This window comes from Octodon degus, unplaced genomic scaffold, assembly GCF_000260255.1.
Source record: "Octodon degus isolate 3935 unplaced genomic scaffold, OctDeg1.0 scaffold00137, whole genome shotgun sequence".
In the NCBI taxonomy this organism is placed as follows: domain Eukaryota; kingdom Metazoa; phylum Chordata; class Mammalia; order Rodentia; family Octodontidae; genus Octodon; species Octodon degus.
Genome location: NW_004524713.1, coordinates 7,158,909 through 7,181,580, shown reverse-complemented (window position 1 = coordinate 7,181,580; position 22,672 = coordinate 7,158,909). Strand labels below are relative to the sequence as shown.

Below are 22,672 nucleotides of genomic sequence, written 5' to 3'. Positions count from 1 at the left end.
CGGCGCAGGCGTAGCGCATCACGGGCGGCCTGGCAGCTGGCGGAATCCGCACTGACGCTTCTAGTCGTCCTTCGGCCCCGGCGTCGGAACTTGCTTTGGGGGCATGAGCAGAGGGCAGCACACCGAGGCCACAAGGTGAGTCCGGTCGCGACGTGTCCCTGCCGCTAACGCCAGCCCGGCGAGGAAGGCTTCACAGAGACTGCGTTTGTAGGACGGCTTTCAGGCTCCGCCCCGGATTGTCCGGCTTCTGGCCCGGAAATAACAACCCGAGTAATGACCCGTAGCCTCTGGGGATTTGCTGCCAGGAATTGGGAAGCCGGGGTTCCAGGCTTGACCCCGCTGTTCTCTTCTAGGAACAGATGCCTTTGCTTCTCTGGACTAGTTTCCCCAGTGAGCCTTCCTGGCTTCTAGGGTTCTTGCAGTTTAAAAGGGAGGAGAGGTGGAAAAGCATTTTGTGAACTGTTAAGCAAGAGGTTGTCTCCGTTGTAGACCCAGAGGACTTTGATAATCGCATGATCTTTTACTGTACTTCACCTTTCCTCAGAAAGTCCTATTTCTGGACTGTCATCAAGCTGTCACCAGTATAGTCTTAAGACAAAAACGATCTCATGAAACAGGAATAATTCTACCCATTCTAGAAAAAAAAAAAAAAAGATGAAAGCGAGGTTCCCAGTGAAATGGCTTGCTTCATTTATTCACTCATTCACAGTAAACATTGAGCTCCGCCTTAGAGCCAGGCTGATGCAGGTAGAACCATGATCTAGATTACAAGGGCCTCCCCTCTTGAAGCTTGCATTCTAGAAGGAAACAAAATAAAATATTAAAGAACTCATTGGATTATATTGGAAGCAAAAAGGGATTGTGATCGAGAGTAGCAAGAGGCTCTGCTGTGGTAGGGAAACCGTGTGGGGGGGGGTACTTAAAGGAAATCTTGTGACTTGCTAATGTCTCACAACTAAGTACCCATGTCAGGGCATGAATGCAGATTTCTTTGCCCCCAATTCTGCATTCTTCACATTAAAACAGAGTACCTTTTGGGAGTATGTAATAGTTTTTGGTATTACTGATATTTTTAGGTATGAGAAAATCAGAAGTTCCTATCATTTAAATCTCGTGTCATCTCCCTTTTCTGTCACTGCAAAGTAGGCCAGCTTAGTGTCACATCACCTTGCTTATTTGTTTTTGCAGCATTCATCGCTGATTACATCTTACTTCTTTTGCTTTTGTTTTGTCTTGCTCACCTTCCAAATGTAAGCATTCTTCACTGTTGTGACCCCAATAATGAATTAGAAGATGCCTAGAAAGTTCAAAATCAGATTTGTTTAAGTGATTGACCTGTTAGAAAGGAATTAGCAATTTGTAATTGCTTGACACACATTGCTAAATAAAGATGTGAGTGGAAAAGAAGGACAGGTACACTTATGTGCAAGACACAGATAAATGTGTAAATTTGTTCCAGCAGTTAACTTAGGGACTGCTGTGTGCTAGACTTTATAGGGTGTGCCAGGATGAATAGGAAGTGTTAATATATGCAAGCTTCTGTTGAGACACAGTTCCTGCGGTACCCTAGGACACTTTTGAATATGTAGGGCACATGTGTTTCCCCAGCAGAGTGTTCTAAAGTCTGGCACAGCTAGCTGTCTTTCAACGCCATTATCTTTTCTGTTTGATCGTGTTGTGCATCTATTGAAGTGTTATTTTTTTATTCATTATCCCATTTTTGGTCTACTCGGCAAACATTTTAGAAATAGAACAAAGTTTAAAAATGAAGAAGGTGATGCTTAGAGAAAAATGACCTCCAGTAGAAATGCTTAGGTTGGAAAGTAGGTGTAACACCAAGATTTCTGCCTTTTTTTTCTTTTTTCTTTTAATTTGGAGACAAATCTAAGTTACGCAGACTGGGCGCCTCCTTTAGGTTTCCAGAGTGCTGGGGTTATAGGCATTTGCCTATAGTCCATGTCCACCATGCCCAGCTTTTCTGCTCTTTCCATTACTGTCTGCGAAATAACTCTCTCATTTTCCTTGTCTTTGAGATGAACAATTTCGGGAACTGAGACTAGCAGTCATTTGTCAGCCTTAAATGCTTCCCAGGTGTCACTTGCTTTCCTAAATGGTTCAGGAGTGTTAACTTGGTGTATCTGCAGAACTTCATGTGTCTTTAGCCCCATTGTACGATGAGGAAACCAAGAAAATGCTAACCTGTCCAAAGTCATGTAACAAGCAAATGGTAGACCTGGAATAATTTAGGAAGAAATTGGTCTCTTCCTCCTAATCTCTCCCAAAATAGTAAACATGAGAATAGCTAGTATACATTGATAATTTGCTGTTTTCAGGTACAGTGGTTAATGATTTTTTTCGTGTGCTATCTTTAATTTTTACAGTTACCCTATAAAATAGAACTATTGTCTTCAATTTATCTTTGAAGAAACTGACCCCTACAAAGTTCAAATAATTCACCAAGTCACACAATCTGCTTTCAAACGCAGCTCTGACTCTGAAACTTGTTGATTGATTTCCTGGTGGTAGATTTATGTACATGTGTATGTTTGTTGTTTTGGGTTTGTTTTGTTTTAGTGGTTATAAATTTTTTTTTTTTTTTTCCAGAACTGGGGATCGAACTCAGGCCCTTGCCTTTGCCAGGGAAGCGCTTATTCCACTGAGCCATCTCCCTGGCCCAGTGCTGAATATTGATTGTAAGGCCTCTCACATGCTAGGCCAGCACCCTACTACAGAGCTGTGTTCTCAGCCCTGTGAATCAATTTCCTGGGTTGTCTCTTCCTTTGTTGTATTGCCTGTTCCATAAGGACAGGTGATCCACTGCTGCTGGTCCCTGCCTATCCGTTTCACTGCCATTGAGACGTTCTTCCTCATGATTTCCGTGGCTTATTTTGGGTAACAGTTGTTCATCTGGAGTGCCAGGTAGTAATAGAGACTTTGGCCTCTTGCCTAGTCAGCTTCTAGCTTCAGAGGAGGAAAGCTTGAGTTTCTCCACGCAGCTATGCCTCTTTCACCTTAAATGGCAGCTTATGTGTTGGCTTCTAGAATAGCTGTCCTCAGGGAACTGGTTCTGGGGCCCTAGACTAGCCAGCGGACATACTCATCTTAGATAACGTTTGCTAGGTTGAATTTGAGGTATTGTATCCACGTAGAGTCTTCCTCTGTCTGAATGTTATGTTGTCTTTAGTTATTCATAGAGATTGATGGAAGCAGAAACCAAAACTCTTCCCCTGGAGAACGCATCCATCCTTTCAGAGGGCTCTCTACAGGAAGGACACCGATTATGGATTGGCAACCTAGATCCCAAAATCACAGAGTAAGTCCAAGTCACCTTAATTCATTCCCTACAAATTTGGGATGTTTGCAGTGATGATGTTTGAAAGAATGTTCAAGCAATGTAGAATATATTTTAATCTTTTCATTTATGTTTTATCTTTGAGAGGGGTAATGTTATTAGCTTGTTGTCTTGTCTATTTTCTTACATCTGTACTCTGCTATTGTAAGGACACAGTCTTTAGTATCCTTTAAACACATGGCTCTTTTTTTCATACTTACCAAAGATGTTCTGCAACACTGAGTCCTTCAACTCAATGGACCCAGAAAATTGTTTTTTAGAATCAGCCTTGAGTATTTTTTTCTCCCACAAGGGACAAGCAGAAGTCTCAGTACCTTTACAACCAGGCAAAGGAGTACTACTTAACTAATTCCTGTAAGCAGCCACAGAACCTTAGAAGGTGAGACTTGGAAGGGATCTTAGATCTTACGCCAGTACCTTTGGTTTTCATTTTCATTAAATGATTTGGGTATCTAGCCAAGTGCTGTGCTGAACAATTTTCAGACATAAAAATAACCAGAGCAGGACCAACAAGATAGCTCAGTAGACTAAATGCCTGCTTAAGCAAGAGCAGGAACCAGGGTTGAAGCCCCATGCCGGCCCCACCTCCAGGGCACACTGAGACAGCGATTGAGACTAGGCATGGTGGTGTGTACCTGTAATCCCTGCACTTGCGAGGGTGAAAACAGGAGGATCACTGCAAGTCCGATCTATGTAGTAAGACCCTGTACTAAATACATTAAAAACAAAAAAGAAGCTTTTTCCATCATCTAAAATCTGAGCCACGAGATATGCTCCCAGGAGTGGTTTCCATTCCCACCTCTCTCCTGGAATGGAAAGCTGAAGCATGGAAATAGTGTTTTTGTATTGGCTGCATTTCTCCTCATGAGACCTTGTGCTAATGGTGTCCTGCTGCTCACCAGGAAGGTTCAGATGGCACGTATTTATCAGAAAGGCTCAGGATGGTGCAGCTTATGCCATGAATTGGAATGCATGGATCAAAGCTTGCCTGCTAATACTGCTGGTCTTTTTCCATGAGACCGAAGGTGGACATCAAGTAGCAAACCGCTGTGGATCGAGGCCTTGCTGGCCAGAAGTGCTTGCATTCTACTTATAGAATCCCCACTTCTGTACCACCAAAAACCATTTTTGCTACTTTTTTTTGTAGATTCCTTGCCTCAAAACATTTTGTCAACCAAACAGATTCATTATATACTAATTAATTTATTTTTAGAGATGTAAACACAAATCACAGCTTATGGTTAACATTAAAGGTTTAGTATTACTTCATTTAATTTACTTAATCATAGCAGATAAGCCTAACATTTTAGTAAGGCAAGTCTGTGGAAAGATAATTTCCTTCCAAGCTGTTGAAATATTTTGGATCTTGCTCTTCTTAGGGTACATAATGGTTAACCTAGTAAATAATTAAAATACAACTATTCCCCCAAATTGGAGGCTTGCAAGCTCTAGTTTATTTTTATTTTATTTTTTAATGTATTTTGGTTGCTACAGGGTCTCATTACACAGCTTGGACTCATAGTGATCCTCCTGTCTTCAGCCTCCCCAGCACTGGGATTACAGGTGTACTATGCCCAGATTCTGTGGCCGGCTCAGCCCACTCTGGTGCAACATGTGCCAGGAATGGAACCTCCATCCCTGCGCTTTCGTCCACTGAGCTATCTCACTGACCCCTGCAAGCTCTAATTTAGATGAACATGGGATTCTTGTCTTGTGGTCCGTCTTAGAAATGATTAGCTGAATCCAAATCTCTGAACTTATAGTGACTTGACAAAAGTTTTTAAAGCATCCTCTAGTTTTCGTAGTTAACTCCTATCTACAGATTGCTGCCAGTGGCTGCTCATTCCCTTCTGCAGCTTTCCTTATCTCTTTATCGCATGTGTTTATTCATGTGCTTTGCCATCTTTCTTCCTGATCTCCGTCATAAGCTGACTTCAGTGCCTCCATATACAAATGTCGTATGTCTTGCTCAAAGAACAATAGTGTATATGTTTACTGTCACCAAATTATAGGATGTGGAAACCATGACAGTTTTTAAAAAATGACCACACTTCCCCACACACACACACACACACACACACACTGCATTTTTCTGAGATTTTTTGTTTCTGTTTTGCGATAGGTCTCACAATGTAGTTTAGACCAACCTTGAACTCATTGTGTACCCCAGGCTGGCCTCAAGCTCACTGTGATCCTCCTGTCTCAGCCTCCTAAATGCTGGGACTACAGGTGTGCACCACCACACCCAGCTCAATTTTTCGGAGTTTACTGTGTGATTAATTCTAGTCATTTTGTGTGTGTGCCTGTTAATTATTAATCTGAGTTTTACCAGAATGATCTTTAGTCTTTTTTCAAGAGAATATGCATTCCTAACTGTTCAGTACTCTAATATTGTACTTCTTATTTATGCGCGTCCACCCTGTGGTTGCAGCAGTTCTGCACACTAGAGCTTGCTACATGCCTAAAGTACTTATATGATTAAGTAGATCTTCTTACGACTTCGGATCTGAAGCAGTGATGATACACTCTGATTTATAGAGGTAGAAAAATCTAAACCCATATTATAATTTTCTCAGTTACAGTAGACCTCACATTTCCTTTCTATAAAATGAGAACATTCAGCTTAACAATATGAAGGTTTTTTAACTCTTAATATTATATGCAGTCCTCTTATTTAGGCTCATAGTAACTTTGAAAAACAAATGAAACAGATACAATTTCATAGGAAGAGTTAGGCAAGTTAGCTCAATTTACTGAATTAGGTACTGACAGGACTAATTTCCCACTACCTAATTTAGTGTACTTTGTACAGTTATTCTAATAGTCTTGAGTAATTGAACAGTCATGACCTAAAGTATCCTGTTTTCAATTTAAACAGATAAGAATTTATTTTAAATTGTTATGGGACCAAATAGGATTATAACATTAAACAGTACCTCAAAGTATCATTACCAGTGTCTTCAGCAGAGAAACTGAAAAAGTTAAAGCTCTTGAACAATCTATTTTCCACATTGTGATTTCCTGGAAAGCATTAGTGCTGGCTTTCTTTTCAAATCTTGAGTATGGTGTGTAGAAAGCCAAATGAATGACTGCTGCATTACACACCAGAAGAAATGTGCTTGAGAACAAAGCCAGTAGGAATTCTAATAGAGGTTTTGAGGTTTTTTTGTATTTTAGGGAAGGGTCTACAGGGTCCACAGGGTCTCACTACTAAATCAGACTTGTAATGATCCACCTGTTTACAGCTTCCCAAGAGCTGGGATTATAGGCGTGTGCCACCATGCTCAGTCTCAATTGCTGCTCAGCGTGCCCCAGGGGCAGGGCCAGCAAGGCAGACCCGGGGATTGAACCCCCAGCCCCTGTGCCTGCTTGCAGGCGCTTTAATCCACTGAGCTATTTGGCCAAAATAGAGCATTTTAAACAAGAGATGAAATCATAAATAGAAGTGTGTAAGAATAAGAAAGATTCCTTTTTTACTTTAATGCAGGTACCAAATATGGAATGATTCAAGAATTTGCATGTCAGCCTTGTCGGGGGCCATGCTTGTCTTCTCGTTATCATTCCAGTTTTAGTATATGTGCTGCTGAAGAAAGCACAGAAGGATTCTTCTATGTAAGCAGAACGTTAGGAAGATTTTCAGCTTGAGACTGAACAGGAAATGGTAATAATGAGAGTAGTAGATCTATAGTCTACTATCACGTTAAGACGGGTCTTTAAAATTTACTCAGACAAGTTTGAATTTCATGTTGAAGAAGTTTATTGTGGTGTTTAAGTGACATCAAGCAAGTAATGTTGTGGCAGGGAAATCAGACCTCATATGTAAGGTGAGTTGGAAAGGCAGGGACCGAGAGTGAGCGTTAGGAGGGACCACCGCAAGCAGGCCCATCCATTTCCACAGATACCACCTTCTAAAGCTGTTCTTCCTCTCAAGGCAGTGAGCACAAGAGGAGTGGAGAGTCGAAGAACATCCTTGATCTTGTTCTGTGGAGCTGGGGCCTGAACCCAGGAATGTGAGCACCGGAAAGCTCTTACCGGAGGACTGTAGACAGCTCATGTTCCCACTGCCCATGGGATAACTGGAAAGGGCCTGCAGTTTGTAGTTGGGGTTTGTTAAGAAACAAAAGTAGTAGCCAGCCAGGTAAAAGTATCCCGAGTACCTTTGCAGGGATTAACTAGATAAACTAGAATGCAAGGGAAAATGAATGTTCAGGTATATGAAAACATTTTACCTGAAAAAAACCCTGTTTCTTTCTCAATCCATTCTTTAGTGTTCCTTCATTATCTGTGCTGCTTTTTATGTTTGTTGTCTTACTTAAATTTAACACAATAGAACCATTTTGTAAGATACCTACCACAGAATGTGTTACCCCCCCATCATTCAATATTTATGAAGACAATTTCTGTAAGACAAATTGTGTGCTAAGAACAAATGTCAAGGGGCTGGTGAGATGGCTCAGTGGTCTAATGCACCTACTTAGAACAAGCTTAGCAAAGCACAGGGACCGCGGTTCAATCCCCAGCACCACATGCCAGCCAGCCCCGCCCCCTGGTGGGCTGATCTGGCCACACACACACACACACACACACGTAAATAAATTAAAAAAAAAAAGAAAGAACAAATGTCATTTCTTTGGCTTCCCATTGCCTACAATATCAAATTGAAATTCCTGGAGCATATAGTATTCTTCACACCCTATTCTCTACCTTCAGCCACATCTCTAATTCTCCACTCCCACTCTGTCCCTGTGGATCAGATCTTTTTTTGCCTTTATGTTTTTATACCACACTGATGTGCTCTGCTCAGCCATCACCCATTTCACAGAGCTTTCCTTAGCTACCATCTTCCCTACACATTGAGCTTCCTTCATCTTTGTTTGCATATGCATATTCCTATATGCAGGTATCGCATAATTTTATAGCTGATTGTATATTGCTTTCCTCTGACCAGCATGTGATGTCCTTGGGGGCAGTTGTATTCATTTATAAGTGCGTAATTGGGCAGTAATAGTAGCAGCAGTAGCAGCAGCAACAGCTATTGTTCTTAGTGTGTATGAGTTAAATTTTGGCAGATTTATACATGCATGTAACATTCTTGGATCATTTTCACCCCCTCATCGCTCTTCTTTCCCTTCACCCTTTACCACCTACCTGTTCCCTTCCTTTTCTCTGATAGCTCTTTTTATTTTCCCCTACTTTTCTCTATACACAGAATCTGTTACAACATTTATGTTGGTGTATTGGTTTTGTGCCATTGGACAAGAAAGCTGTTTTAAAGACTCATTACAGAAAACCCTTATTAAGTTGCAGAAATGTGTGTGGGGTTGATGTACTAATTCTTTCACTTCTGAAGGCAGCAGGGCACACATGTCATTAAGTGAAGGAAGCCTCTGATGAGCAAAGAGCTTGCCCATACTGCAGCAACAGATAAAAGTGCTTACAGATGTGAAAGCAAAACCCTTCAGGCTTTTTTCACTATCAGAGCTTGCAGTCCCCATCTCCAGGAAGCAAAATAGTAAACATTTCATTCCTTTTGTTTCGGTATTGTGATAATTTCAAGAAATTATCAAACAAGAAAAGAAATCCTGGAGAAGTTGAAAGACATGGACCAAAGCAGATGTTCCTGGAATCCTAGGGTCATATTTCTTAGGCAGAATGTGTTTGTTAGCTTTACAATGAATAATCTGTTGGCATATTTGAGGGGTTTTTTTCCCTGAGTAAATTAAAATTCATTTCCTGGGAAATGCCATTCGTGTTATCTTCCTGCTATTAAGCAGAATAGAGCTAATGAAAAGACAGTCTGCCCACAGTAGTGTTAGATTTTTATTTTTCTATGAGTTTGCCCCACTATTTTACAGCGGCTGTCATGGTATACTGGTCGGCTTCAATGGGCATAGTAAGTGGAAGGTACAGCCATGAATTACAGACCCGGGGAAGGCTCTGCTAGCCCATCTGTACCTTAAGGTACCTTACTCACTAAGTCAGTATCTCAGAGACTCATACTTGCTGTAAGCCGCCTATTCAGACAATCAAGTGAAAGCAGAAATTTGCACTTGAGGTGTCTCTGTACCCTCAAGAGTTACTGCCTACATTCTCACTGGTAGTTGAGGTTTCCTGATGAGAATTGGGAATTGAGAAAGGAGGGCTTGCAGTTTTCTGTTTTAAAACAGGCCCAAAGACCAGATTGTTTTCCATCCACAGTATGCCTGGGGATCCTTCCATCCTGCCCCAGTGCTAGACCTGTATTATGTCTTCCTTCTTCCCTGGTGTCAAATGCCTGATCCAGGATAATGGGTTTGCTTGTTGATGTGTGTTAGTATCAAATTTACTATAGCTTATGATGTATTTCATATCTTTCTGCCTCCCAAAGGAGTTTCTTGTTCATGAATAAAAGTTTGATGAGTTTCTCCTAGAAAACAATGTAAATATGAATGTGGCTCTGAGGACAACTTTACTGACTCCCTGTGGGGTAGAATTCCCAGTAATAATAGATTTAGCATGTGGGTTGATACCTTTTTAGTATCACAGGGACAGCATTGTTTAGAGAAAGCCTTGACTCCATTTGAATAGCTTGGAGGATGCCAGGAGGAAGGCCAAAGGAAAAGGAAACAGGAGAGCTATTGGTTTGTCTCACCCTTACATCAGATGACAGGAAGTAGGGGTTGAGATTGGCCACAGCAACCTGTTAAGGCCACATCTGTTTGTATAACTTAAAAGCCCTGTTGAAACCAAGTAAGTTAGAGTAAAGAATCCGAGGAAAGGATAGGGAAGAAAATGACAAGTAATAACTTGTAATGGTGGACAATCCTGCCAGGAATAAATTTCACCCTTGACTCTATATTCTTTACTTGATTGTACCCCTGGATGTAAATTGTATTAATTCAACTGAGGCAAATACTTACTGAAGTGCCACTAACTATAGTTGTTTTTCTGGCAGAGTTTCTTACAAGAATAATTTGGCTCTAATGATTAATTACAAAATCTAATAGGAAAGTCTTCCAGGACTGTTTTCTTACTTGTAGGAATGTGTATGTGTTTGTTAATTTGTCTTTGAAGTAGGGTAGGTTTTGGAGTATGGGTGTGTATTTCTGATGGAGTTATAGTTAGTCACAGATACTACCTTATTTCCAAGAAATTAAAAATAAATAAATCGACACTATTTTTGAGCTTTTCTCCAAAGGAAAAACAAATGGTACTTGTGGGCCAGACAGCTGTTTGTTAGGTGTGGTTTTTTGTTTGGTATTTTTATGTTGGACAGATGCATAGACATGAGAATTCTAGTTCCCATTCCAAATAGAGGCAAACAACTCTGTTTGCCAAATAAACTTAACAGCCATTTGGATGAAGGCATGTTGCAAGGGCAATAAATTTGATCCCTAGGGTAAATCTCTTTTATCTTGCCCTTGAGCCTGAGAGGCGAACAGAATTCCTAGTGTGTTCATGACTCTTCTGTCTCCACAGATACCACCTCCTCAAGCTCCTCCAGAAGTTTGGGAAGGTAAAGCAGTTTGACTTCCTCTTCCACAAGTCGGGTGCTTTGGAAGGACAGCCTCGAGGTTACTGTTTTGTTAACTTTGAAACTAAACAGGTAATTGAGTGTCTTCCCACTTTCATGGTACGTCCCACACCATCATGACTTTTTGTGTACCTCTGACTACGAGAGCACAAGTTGCTGTGGGCAGGAGCCATGTCTGCTGCTTCTCTGTGACTTCGACTGAATGCTGAAAGAGATGCTCAGCACGCAAGTTAATCAGTGAACAGCTCACAGAATCTTCTGTCCCTCTAAGCTCAAAAACCTAGCTTACTGCTCATTTGGATGCCCACCTCAAGCTTCTGGACACCCCTACCAGTCCTGTTTTGTCTCTGTAGTGGCTGGCAAGGAAAGCCTCCTTTTCTTTCAGTAGTTGTGCCCTGTGGTACAGAAGTCCTGCCTGTGGTGAGCCACCCACAAACTTGATTTCTTAAAAATGTATCCTTCTGGCCTAGGGCTATCTGTAGCTCAGTGATAAATGTTTGCCCAGTGCACACAACACCGTGGGTTCAGTCCCCAACACCAAATAAAAAAAGAAAAAAAAAGTACCCTTCTCAAATGCATACAGATTTTAAGGTTTCCACAAGAGAGTTTGGTTTCAGCATAACATTCATATATCTTATATCAAAATTTAGTTATTGAAGAAGAAATACATTGATGAAGAAATGCAATTTCAGTATTATTGATTATAGAGATGCATGCTGCTTAGTATACCATATTTTTATCATTTGAAGGAATATTATGTTGTTATTTTATTAATAACATATGGGGGGGCCAGAGAGATAGCTCAACGGCATAAGGAACCTGCCTGGCAAGCAGAAGGTCCCAAGTTTGATCCCTGGTACTGCAAAAAAATAAAGAATAAGAATAATAACATATGGATATTTCTCTTCTCACAAAAGTAATACTTGCTCATTGTGGATCAAAATAAAGATAACCAAAAAAATTTTTAAATCACTGAGCACAATGCAGAAAAAGAATTATGCAGTATTTTGTTGTATTTTTTTAAGTCTCTTCATATTCTCACACACATGGAAACACATGAACAGTTTATAATATACAAAAAGGATATCATTTTTATCATTCAAAGCATATTAAATTTTTTCTGTCATGTAGTACACATCAAGACATGGTAAATTGTGGTACTTGACTTTCTTGGTATGTTTGGGTATGTAGATGTGAATATGTGTACATAGAAGAACCCGGATCCATAGCTGAGATTAGTTCATTTTATAGATATGACTTAGAGTACAATTAAAAACTAATCAGTAGGGGCTGGGGAGATGGCTCAGTAGAACAAGTGCTTCCCTGGCAAGCGCAAGGGCCTGAGTTCAATCCCCAGTTCCGCCAAAAAAAAAAAACCAACTAATCAGTGTTTTTTGCTAACAAATGATATTTGAGTTTTCTTCAATGATTGACTAGTGTAAACATCAAGTCATGAGTATCTGTCTCTCACTGTATGTATTCTTTATTACATGTATGGAAGTGGATAGCATTATCAAAGGCCATGCATATTTTTTTCTTAAAATAGTTTCCAAAATGCCTTGAAGAAATGAGGTGTCCCTTATGTTCTGAAATCGTATGAGAGTGTCATTTGTCCTTAACAGTGGTGTGTGGTTTTGTTCTTTGTTTTGTTGTGGTGCTGAGGGTCAAACCCAAGGTCTTGCACATGCTAGACAGGTACCTTGCCACTGAGCTACATGCCCAGCCCTGAGCATGTTTTATTTTCTCTTTTATTTGTTAATACTATAGGTGATAAGTGATTTTTTTTTTTTTTTTAGTGATAAGTGATATTTTATTCATCCAATTGTGTGGGGTTTTTGAAGGAAACGAAATGATGCACATATGCTTAATATAATTAATACTTTATTCCTTAACGACAGAGTATTTTAAGGATTCATAAGGTTGCAGACAACCATAAGCAGTCATGTTGGGATCAGATGTTGATTTACAAGCACTGCACTGTCATAAAGCAAACTTTGTACATCTAACTTTTTGTTAAATTTGAACAAATCTCTTAATTTCTTTTGGCTTCAATTTTCATGTAAAAGTTGGACTCAGGAAGGGTCTTACCTTGTAAAAAGTTGGGAGCATATGTAAAGGTACGTATGAAATCACAGTTGGCAGTGTTTCAAAGATGGGAAATTGTTTTTTTAAGACACTTGTTCCCTACCTGCTCTTGTCTTGTTACTGCTGATACTTCAGAACTAACAGAGTGCCATCATGGAAATTCTAATTCACCAAGTGAAACATGAAAGAAAAATCACATCTCTTATCTAATGCTCTAACTTTATCTGCAGTAGTAAAGCAGAGATGACCACTGAGTAATCCAGTGCCTGACACAGCACGGGTATTGAATAGATACTTGTGACTGTCATGATGGTGAGCTCCAGCGAACCAGATGATCACCAGTAAAAGCAGACTGCAATGCTTTTTGTGTGTTACACCTTGATCTCAGATAGGCTCCCTGCCCTACAGGACTTCCTATTTCTCTTCTGTTCCTCAAGGACTTCTCCCCCACCCCCAAACACAGGTTATACTACTTGGCCAAATTCCTCTTTGATACAAAAAGGACAAAGAAGGTTTTTCAGGATGGAAAAGAACAGCCAGGCTTCCTGGGAGTGACCAAGAGTGACTATTTTCTAGCTGCAGGAATTCCTTTCAACCTTATTACTCCCGTATGTAATGGGGAAAGGGTCATGGAACTTGTGGCTTCAAAAACCAGGTGCACAGAGTGACTCACACAGACACTCTTGCCCACAGGCTGGCTCACTTACTCCTGCTTTTTCCACCCCGGTTTCTTTCACTCCTGGTCCTTGGACCAGGAAGAGTATGCCCTAGTTCCAGATACAGTTCTAGGGTCCCTGGGGGAGTATAATTTTTTCAGATGATAAGTGCCATCCCAACTAATGAAGGTGTGTAGCAAGGCATCACCTAATTAGAATGCTACTACTAGCTAACATTTATTGAGTGTTCCATGCTTTCCGCTTTCCATGAACTCTGCGTTCTTGCAGCTACTGAGGAACAAGTAGTAATATCTGTGTTTTACACGTGACAAAAGTAGAGACATTAAGTAACATATTGAATGTCTTACTGCCAATAGATGACAGCCAGGATGTAAGTTTTTATCTGAATGACTGCTTAAAACCCATACCTTTTTTGTTACTTTACCTTTTATAATTATAAGCTCTTTGCCAAGTAGTTTCCAAAAGCTATTTAGTTAGAGACTAAGCCATCAAAGTGGTGAGGTCCTGTGAGAATAAAAATAGTTACTTCAGCTTTTGAATTTTTGACTAACTAATCATTCCTCTCTGGACAGGAAGCAGAGCAAGCCATCCAGTGTCTCAATGGCAAACTGGCACTGTCTAAGAAGCTGGTGGTACGATGGGCACATGCCCAAATAAAGGTATGTCCCAGAGGCTAGAAGACACCGCCCACCTTATCCTGAATGAGCCTCTGAGAGACAGCTGCTCATTTCTCCATTGCATCCCAGCCTCTTCACATCTGGAGCTGCCATACTCTCGTCTCCTACTTGTATTTACCATGTGTGTTGCCAGATTTTTCTTTTGAGAAGCATCTCAGGAGGGATTAAGTTCCTTCATTGTTTCTCTCCATATGCCCACAGACCCTGCTTTTGATTGATTTTTCCATGTGGCTGATGTGTATACTCAGACCTCTATCTTTTTTTTTTTTCTTTTGGTGGGTAGTGTTCTTTGGAGGAAAAAATGTAGTATTTATTTTTAAGATTAGTTGCCGTAGGCATTATTAGACTCTTCCCAGCCTCTCTATGGAGAGTTGGAGTTTGTTTATTATTGTAAATGCTTGAGAAATGTGTAGTTTTCTATGACTTCTTACAGCACTGGCATCTCCTGAGTTCAGAGATCTTGAGAGTTATTAGAGTGTGGGTTTGTGGGACTTTGGAACGCCTTTACTGGCGCCAAGCCCTGAGAAATGGCACACTGCCCTCTCACCCTGTAATGGTCTGGTGGGGGAGCGCACTGACAAAGCTGCAGCCATTGAAGAGAGAGAGATACTCTGTTTCAGCTGGCACAGAGGTGGTGAAGAATGTGAGCTGGAGTAGTCCCCAGAGCAGATTGTCTTCTACAGTGGGTCTTCCCATACCTGCCTGCAGAAAGATTTGTGTCAAAGTTAGAACTTCGGCCTTTCACTGTATAAGCAGGGTTTTTGAACAGAGACAATGTATCTCTGATGAACAAGCTTCCCAATCAAGGGTCACAGAAACTAAACAGACATTTAAGTCCAGTGTCCAAACTGAAAAAGCCCATGTCAGATTCTTCTGAGCATTTCCAGTAATCATAGAGCCTTCTGAATTTCTAGGATACATTGCCTTAAGAGTAGAAACAAGAAGAAGAATTACCAAATGCTTTTGTTACTCAAAAGAAAATCAAGTCTCAGACTGGGCATGGTGGGTGGCGTATGCCTGTAATCCCAGTGCTTGGGAGGCTGAAAACAGGATGATCACCACAAGTTTGCTCTGTGTAGTGAGACCCTGTAGACCCTGTACTAAATGCAAAAAAAAAAAAAAAAAAAGAAGAAGAAGAAGAGGAAGAAAAAAGAAAATCAAGTCTCAGACTGGGCATGGTGGGTGGTGTATGCCTGTAATCCCAGTGCTTGGGAGGCTGAAAACAGGGTCACCACAAGTTTGCTCTGTGTAGTGAGACCCTGTAGACCCTGTACTAAATGCAAAAAAAAAAAAAAGAAGAAGAAGAAGAAGAAAGAAAATCAAGTCTCATTTGCCAAAATGGCTGTCATTTTCTTGTTCGGGGTCTCATTGAAAAGGCAAGAGAAAATGTCTTTCAGCTGAAGCAAAGGTTTCTAGTTACTCTTAATATTTTATTTGCTTAGGCCAGGGAAATGGCTCAGTGGAATAAGCGCCTCCCTTGCAAGCACAAGGACCTGAGTTCAATCCCCGGTTCTGCAAAAAAAAAAATATAAAAAAAAATATATATATATATATTTTATTTACTTTTTCAGTAGTGGCGTGTGATTATCTGACATCAAATTAAACTCTTCCATGATGTAATACCTTTATATCAGCAACAGAAAGCTAAATCTACTTTACTTCTGCACTAAGCTCTGTTAAGAATTGAGTATTAGCTTGGTACTTGGGAAAATCTTGCCAAGTTTTAAAGTGTTTTAGATAAAGCAAATCTTGTGACAGGCAATATGTGACAGTGAAAACAAGAATATAAGAGAGTAACCACTGCTGTGTATTTGGACCATTTGTGAATTTGAGTATTTCATTTCTTGCCCTGTCAACTAAGGAGGACTTTGATGGCGAGGTGGAAGCTTCTTAATCGACTTCCGCTAAAGCTACAACTTTTAGAGCAAAACCACAGTTTCATAATAATTTTACATGTACAGCCATCCTAAAATTGTCTAGAAATACACTCATGATAAAGTGGGTGAGTTTAGTTTCTGAACCTATATACACTGCAAAAAAGAGCCAGTTTCTGACCCAAGTAATCTCCCCACCTCTTTTTCTCTAGAGGTACGATCATAATAAGAATGATAAGATTCTTCCCATCAGTCTCGAACCATCTTCCAGCACTGAGCCCACACAGTCTAACCTAAGGTAAGACATTGTGACATGATAAAGTTATTCAAGAACTTGAGCCATTTCTTCATTCTACCTTCATTTATGCCAATGAATCTCTTTAATAGTGGTTCTTAATTTAGTATAGTTACTAATCTGACATGTTGAGAGATGTGTTTAGTAACCTCCAGAATGTAAACATTTCCTCTACTTCCATACTCCCAAGAGCATGTAAACCCTCCCCATTTATAGAATTCATTCACTTAGAAAAGGGTGGACTTCATTACCACACACCAAGCCTTCTACTGGACACTAGGGATACGAAGATAAGTCAGACACAGCCCTTACCCTGAAAACAAGTATTTTAATAAGGCCTTGGGTCCCTTTGGCATTTATACTGTTGATTCCTTCCCAACTATGAGTTTTCTTACATAAAATTTTAGCTTACAGATACTTAATTCTGTATACCATTGCAGCAACTGTTGATAGTTTTGGCTCTAGCTTGTATGAATTGTCAGTTACTTCTTTGGAGTTAATTCAAAACAGGGACCCTAAGGGTTGTGTAGAGAAAGAGGAAGTGAAGTGGGTGGGTAGTTGAGCAGAAGGAAGAAGGGGGAGATTTTTCTTTGGGTGAGTTTTTTTTGTCTGTTTTTTGTTTTTGAGATTAGGGTCTCACTATGTAGCCCAGGCTGGCCTCCAACTCACAGCAATCCTGCTTCAACCTCCTAAGCACTGGGATTACAGGCATGTGACATCACACCTGGCAGATGACTGGGTTTATACTTGATGGTCTCTGTGTTACAGTGAACAAGTATTTATTTTGATGAGCTTCTGCCACTTGTTTACCAGGTATCCTAGTGTTTCCCCATCTATTTCTTAATCCAGAGAATTTAAGCTTATGTCCTTCTGTTGACATTGTGTCTAAAGAAGGTTGTTCACCCATGACTCATGCAGAATGGAGGGCTGGCTATCTTGTTAATAAAAGAGTACCAAAATATATCCTAGGAATACCTCAGTATTCTTTTTGTTGTAAGGTAAAGGTTTTTAAGAAGTGTTTAATGGACACATGAACATTACATATATATTTATGAGGTGCTCTGTGATGTTTCAACATGTGTATATCATGCGATACTGAAATTAGGGTAACCATAGCTTTCTCCTCATTTAGTCATTTCTTTATGGTGATTTAATGGTTAATTTCTTGCCCATGAAAATATGTAGCTGTGTGCAGCAGCAGATGTGTAGCCTTTGAGAATCTCTAGAAGATGATCATATATTCATGTCCAAGGTTCTCTCACTAGCTGTTGACCACTGTCTGCATTAAGAAAGGAAAGTAAAGATGTCTGGGCCCCAAATTCCCACCGTGTGAGTGCATTCAGCTCCAGGGATAGAAGTGAAGCAAATTCTTCCTCACCTCCGCAGCCTCTCCCCACTCTGCCTGTGTGCTTCTGTCTGGTCAACTCCCATTCTGGTAGAAAAAGAAAACAGGTTTTGACAATAACTAAATTGGGGTTGAACTGCAGCTCTGCAGTGTGTTAGCTGTGTGACCTCGAGTGTATTACTGCATTGGCATTTGTTTCTCTACCATGCAGTGTAGGGTGGTAACCTTTGTAGGGTTATTGCAACGAGTAAAAGTAATGTAAGTAAAATGCTGGGTATTGTACCTGGGTCATTATAAGTAGCACACATTTGTCAATAAAATATGGCTCTGTGGGATTTCCAGAATGTCTTTTATTATTTAGTGACTCAAAAAGTAGTCCAGTGAGATGGTTAATAATAGCATGGCAGGGGCTGGGGAGATGGCTCAGCAGAATAAGTACTAACCTGGCAAGTGCAGGGGCCTGAGTTCAATCCCCTGTTCTGCAAAAAAAGCAAAAAATAATAGCATGGCCTTCAGTCAGTTTGTATTTAAATCTTAGCTTTATCATTAACCAGCAATTTAATGTGGGGGCACATTAACCTTTCTCTGCCTCAATTTCTTTATCTGCAAATAAGAAATGTACAAGTGAATATTCAGGGTTTTTTTTTTGGGGGGGGGGGCATGGGGGGCTGGCTCAGCCCATGCTGTACCAGCCTCAGAACCCCCGGCGTGCAGTGTCCGGCCTCAAAACCAGATGAGGTACACGCCTCTAGTCCCAGCACTGAGGAGGCTGACAAAGGGGGATGGATAAGAGTCCAAGCTACATAGCAAGACCTTTTATCCAATAAATAAATAAATAAAATGTAAAAAAAAAAAGAAAAAACTTTAGTGCAGTAAAAGACACATTGCTGAGAATGATGGGGTATGTTCAAACAAAGGGGTAGTACTTGGGAATTAATGGCCATGTGTTTTCTTGTAATAAAAATTTTTAAACATTCACCATATTTTAAAATCCCCCTTAATAGGGGTGGTAAGATAACTCAGTGGACTAAACTCCTGCTTAGGCAAGTGCAGGGACTGGGGGTTCAATCCCTGGCGCCACATGCCACACCAGCCCCATCCTTGGGTGTGCTGAGTTGGCCACCAAGAACGGGCATGGTGGCGCATACCTGTAATCCCAGTACTGGGGAGACTGAAGCAGGGGGATCACTACAAGTTCAAGCTGCATAGTGAGACCTATGCCAAATACATATTTTAAAAAAGTAAATAAATAAATCACCCTTTATTGATCAAATTTTTACAGCAATTTCTATCAAGTAATAAGTGTGTTGTAATCCACCTTATTTTCTGGGTCTGTTTCCATGCAACTTTTCACTCTTCCCCAAAGTGAATGACCATGAAAAGTAAACATTTTAAATCGATTCAGGACAGTGAGGCAGTCATGACAGTACAACTAAAAACATCCAAGAGAGACAACTTCCAGAACTGTTGCAGAAAAGTGGCAAAAATTATGTGATACTTGAAGTGATTGAGGGTACTGTGGTGGAGATTAATGGCAGTGTATCCTTTACTGTAATAAATTTTTTAATACCATATTTTTTAATCACACCATGTCACAACATGCCCTGTGATGTCACTTTTCAGTCCTGTCTTTGAGTGCCTATTCTGCCAGCACTAAGTAGTATGTGTATCTAGTTAGATACAGTGATATGTGAAGTACTTCTAACCAGTGCTGAGGCTTATCTGAAAAACTGAATAGGTGGCTCAGCCTTGATCTCTTTCTTGAAAAGAGAGCAGTTTTTTGGTCTCTGATATGAAAAGTTTACCTGTTGTTTAATATCTTGTAGCTTCTCTAACATGTAAGAGGCACAAGAAGATGAAATGTCCTGTATTTTCCAAATGCACCTGGATTCATTCTCATTCTCTGCTGTCCTTTTTCCAGTGTCACTGCAAAGATAAAAGCCATTGAAGCAAAGCTGAAAATGATGGCAGAAAATCCTGATGCAGAATACCCAGCAGCACCTGTTTATTCCTACTTCAAACCACCAGATAAAAAAAGGACTACCCCTTATTCTAGAACAGCATGGAAATCTCGAAGATGATGGTTGTGAATTAGCGTAACAGCAAAAGCAAATTGATCTCTACACCTGACCTCTTCTGCCTTTGTACTTTGTAGATGTGAATGGTACTATCCAACAGAGCACAATCACATGTTAGTTTGGTAACATAACGTTTTTGGATGTTCTTATGAGTGTGTCTTCTCTGAACTATGTGTGGAATTGAGCAGCATCCAGAATAAATAGAATTGTGTCCAAAATTGTGATTTGAACACTGAGTTGCTCTAGTTGGCTGGTCTGTATGAATTTGGAACTCCAGAAACTATATAATGTGCCAGACAGAAAGGCAAATGTACAAATGTTATTATTCAAATCAGAAAGCTAAATCGATTGACATCTATTAAAAAAACAGCATTTTTCTTGCACATGTCTTTACAACATGAAAAAAAGAAGTGAGATGCAGATTTCCAGTCGTGTTTAGAACTGCTGTTGGAGAATTTACTATGGAGCTCTCTCCATCTGGACTAAAAAATAGAATTCTTGGCAAAAGAGAGCTGATCCTTTGAGCAAATGTAGTAATCTGCTTAAGAATTATGCTTATTGTTTCAAAACCCCAATTAGGAAAACCTGGTGTATATCTTAAATTTGTTTGTGTCGACAAACTGTAGAATCAATTTAGTGTTTTATACCGTAACAGAACTTTTGTTGGGCAATTTAACTTTTATTCTATAGCAATCATTTTTAAAAATCTGAATAATCTTGCCTTCTATAATAACCAAATGTTGTTATTTACACAATACTTTTAAAATTGCACTTACTGCATGAGATTGTTTTTATAGCATGAGATTGTTCTATTTGGAGTTGTATAAATGATCAAACTTAAAAATAGCAAAATTTTAAACTTAAATATTGCTACATTGGTCACTGTCATACCTATTTACTTTGTGGTAGTCATGTGGGGATTTGGTAGGAGAAGTTGAGTAATCTTGTGCAGGATGAGAAGGGCACAGGCACCAGGAGCAGAAAGTCAGTGGAGCTGGCACCAAGATTGTAGTCGCCTCATACTTTACGTACTCCAGTGGTGGCAAACCTTTCAGAGTGTTCAATGATCAAGAGCCAGGTGCGGCACAGGTTCACCACCACTGATGTAGTTTCAAAAGACTGCATGCCTTGCAAATGACCCTTCATGCATAGGACATTGTTCTTCCTAGATACTTTTGGCACTCTGAACATTTTTAAGTACGACAGTAGAGAGCAGTATATAAATTGACATTTGGGGATGTGTTTCTTTAACAGTTTGGGCCATGTTGGTGCCAGCCTTGACAGACCATTTCATTGGGCAGCTCCATTGCTGCTTTAGTAGGCAAATCACTTTGTTACTTACTCCATGTGCCACTCCCGGTGATTAGACAGTATTTACCACTCTCAGTTCTAGCAAGAGGATACTTTCCTGATAGGAATTTAAGTCTTCCTGCTGGTATAAGTGAAGTTAAAACACTTGAATCAAAATTTTAGCATAATGAGGTTTTAGAATGCCCAGAACTGGTTCAGAGATTTTCGTAATCTTTTACCCAAGCTCAGTCTTTTTAGCTATCCAAATAGTCTGCTTTTATTAGCTATGTCTGTCTACGATGCAAGTAACTCTCTTCCCATTTTTGAGATAGTTCAGGGAGGTGGGAGTGCTGCCTCCCATTTTTCTGGTGACTTTGGAGTATAGAACTCACCATTGTATCCTTAAGTCCTCAAGGGATTGTGGTGAAGTAGAATTCAATGCAGATAGCCTTCTATTTTTAGTAGGAATTTAGAAAACACGCAGAACTATGTAGGGTTGTTTTGTTTAGAACCTAGAACTATTTATTTGTACTTAAAGCAATGGTTTTTTATTTGTACCAATTCTTATCCCTACATATGAATAAATGCAAGACTGTGTGTGCGCGTGTGTGGTTGTATCTTATCCAATCATTGGAATAAACAGTGTTTCTCCACGGACTCAGGCTGGGGGTCCAGTAGGGCATTGCCTCCAAGTGCCTTCCTTGCAGCGGAATCAGACTAGAGAATCCACCGGCAAGGCAATTCTCTTCACTCTTTTGCCTGCCTCCCTCTGGGAGAGATGAGGAAAAGAACTAGTTCTTCTTGCAAGTGTAACTGTGTGAAAAGACGTTAATAAAAGTCTCTGCGAGACTCATGCCATATTTATAATTTTCAAGAAGTTTCAAAAGAGTAAGTGTGTGTATCCAAAATATACTGAAAGCAGTCTGGTGAAGAGCTTGTGAAATACAAGTGTTAACTTGGTCCACTATTAAGAGCTTACAAGGGCCAGGGAGATGGCTCAGTGGAATAAGCGCTTCCCTGTCAAGCACCAGGGCCTGAGTTCAATCCCCGGTTCCCCTCCCCCCCCCCCCGCAAAAAAAAGAGCTTACAGTATCTGTAAGTAAAATTACTTGGTTTACTGTTTTTTTTTTTCTAGTCTTAATCATTTTGATTTATAGAAGCGTGAAGGATTAAAAGAAATAATCAGGTGAAAGGTACTATCTTAATCTCAGCTCCTGTCTTATCAAATGTAAAACACAAACCTAACCACATGGATTTCTGTAGTTGGCATCTTAGCTTTGGGGAAGAGGTTCCTGTAAAGATAGATTTCTTGTCTAGGGAGATAGCTCAGTGGTCTAATTGCCTGGCAAGCACAAGGTCCTGAATTCGATCCCCAGTCCCATGCCATGCCAACCCAAAAATCAGGAGTGGTCGCACAGGCCGATAATCCCAGTCCTAGAGAAGCTGAGACAGGGGAATGGCTAGGAGTCCAAACTGTGTAGTGAAA

The 22,672-nt window shown here is 40.2% G+C and overlaps 1 protein-coding gene and 1 non-coding gene across 2 annotated transcripts; one reads left to right on the top strand and one right to left on the bottom strand.

The window, feature by feature from the left end:
• The first annotated feature begins 6 nt into the window (after nucleotides 1-6).
• On the top strand, nucleotides 7-21,789 carry Rbm18 (RNA binding motif protein 18). The gene is made up of 6 exons (XM_004641493.3): nucleotides 7-135; nucleotides 3,185-3,313; nucleotides 10,811-10,937; nucleotides 14,200-14,286; nucleotides 16,391-16,476; nucleotides 19,740-21,789. Exons 2-6 carry the CDS (start codon nucleotides 3,201-3,203, stop codon nucleotides 19,897-19,899), a joined length of 573 nt encoding a protein of 190 aa, XP_004641550.1. The 5' UTR covers nucleotides 7-135; nucleotides 3,185-3,200; the 3' UTR covers nucleotides 19,900-21,789.
• LOC111812706 lies at nucleotides 6,843-6,948 on the bottom strand. Its single transcript, XR_002818132.1, has one exon. It is a non-coding gene; the product is annotated as a U6 spliceosomal RNA (small nuclear RNA).
• Nucleotides 21,790-22,672: the final 883 nt, after the last annotated feature.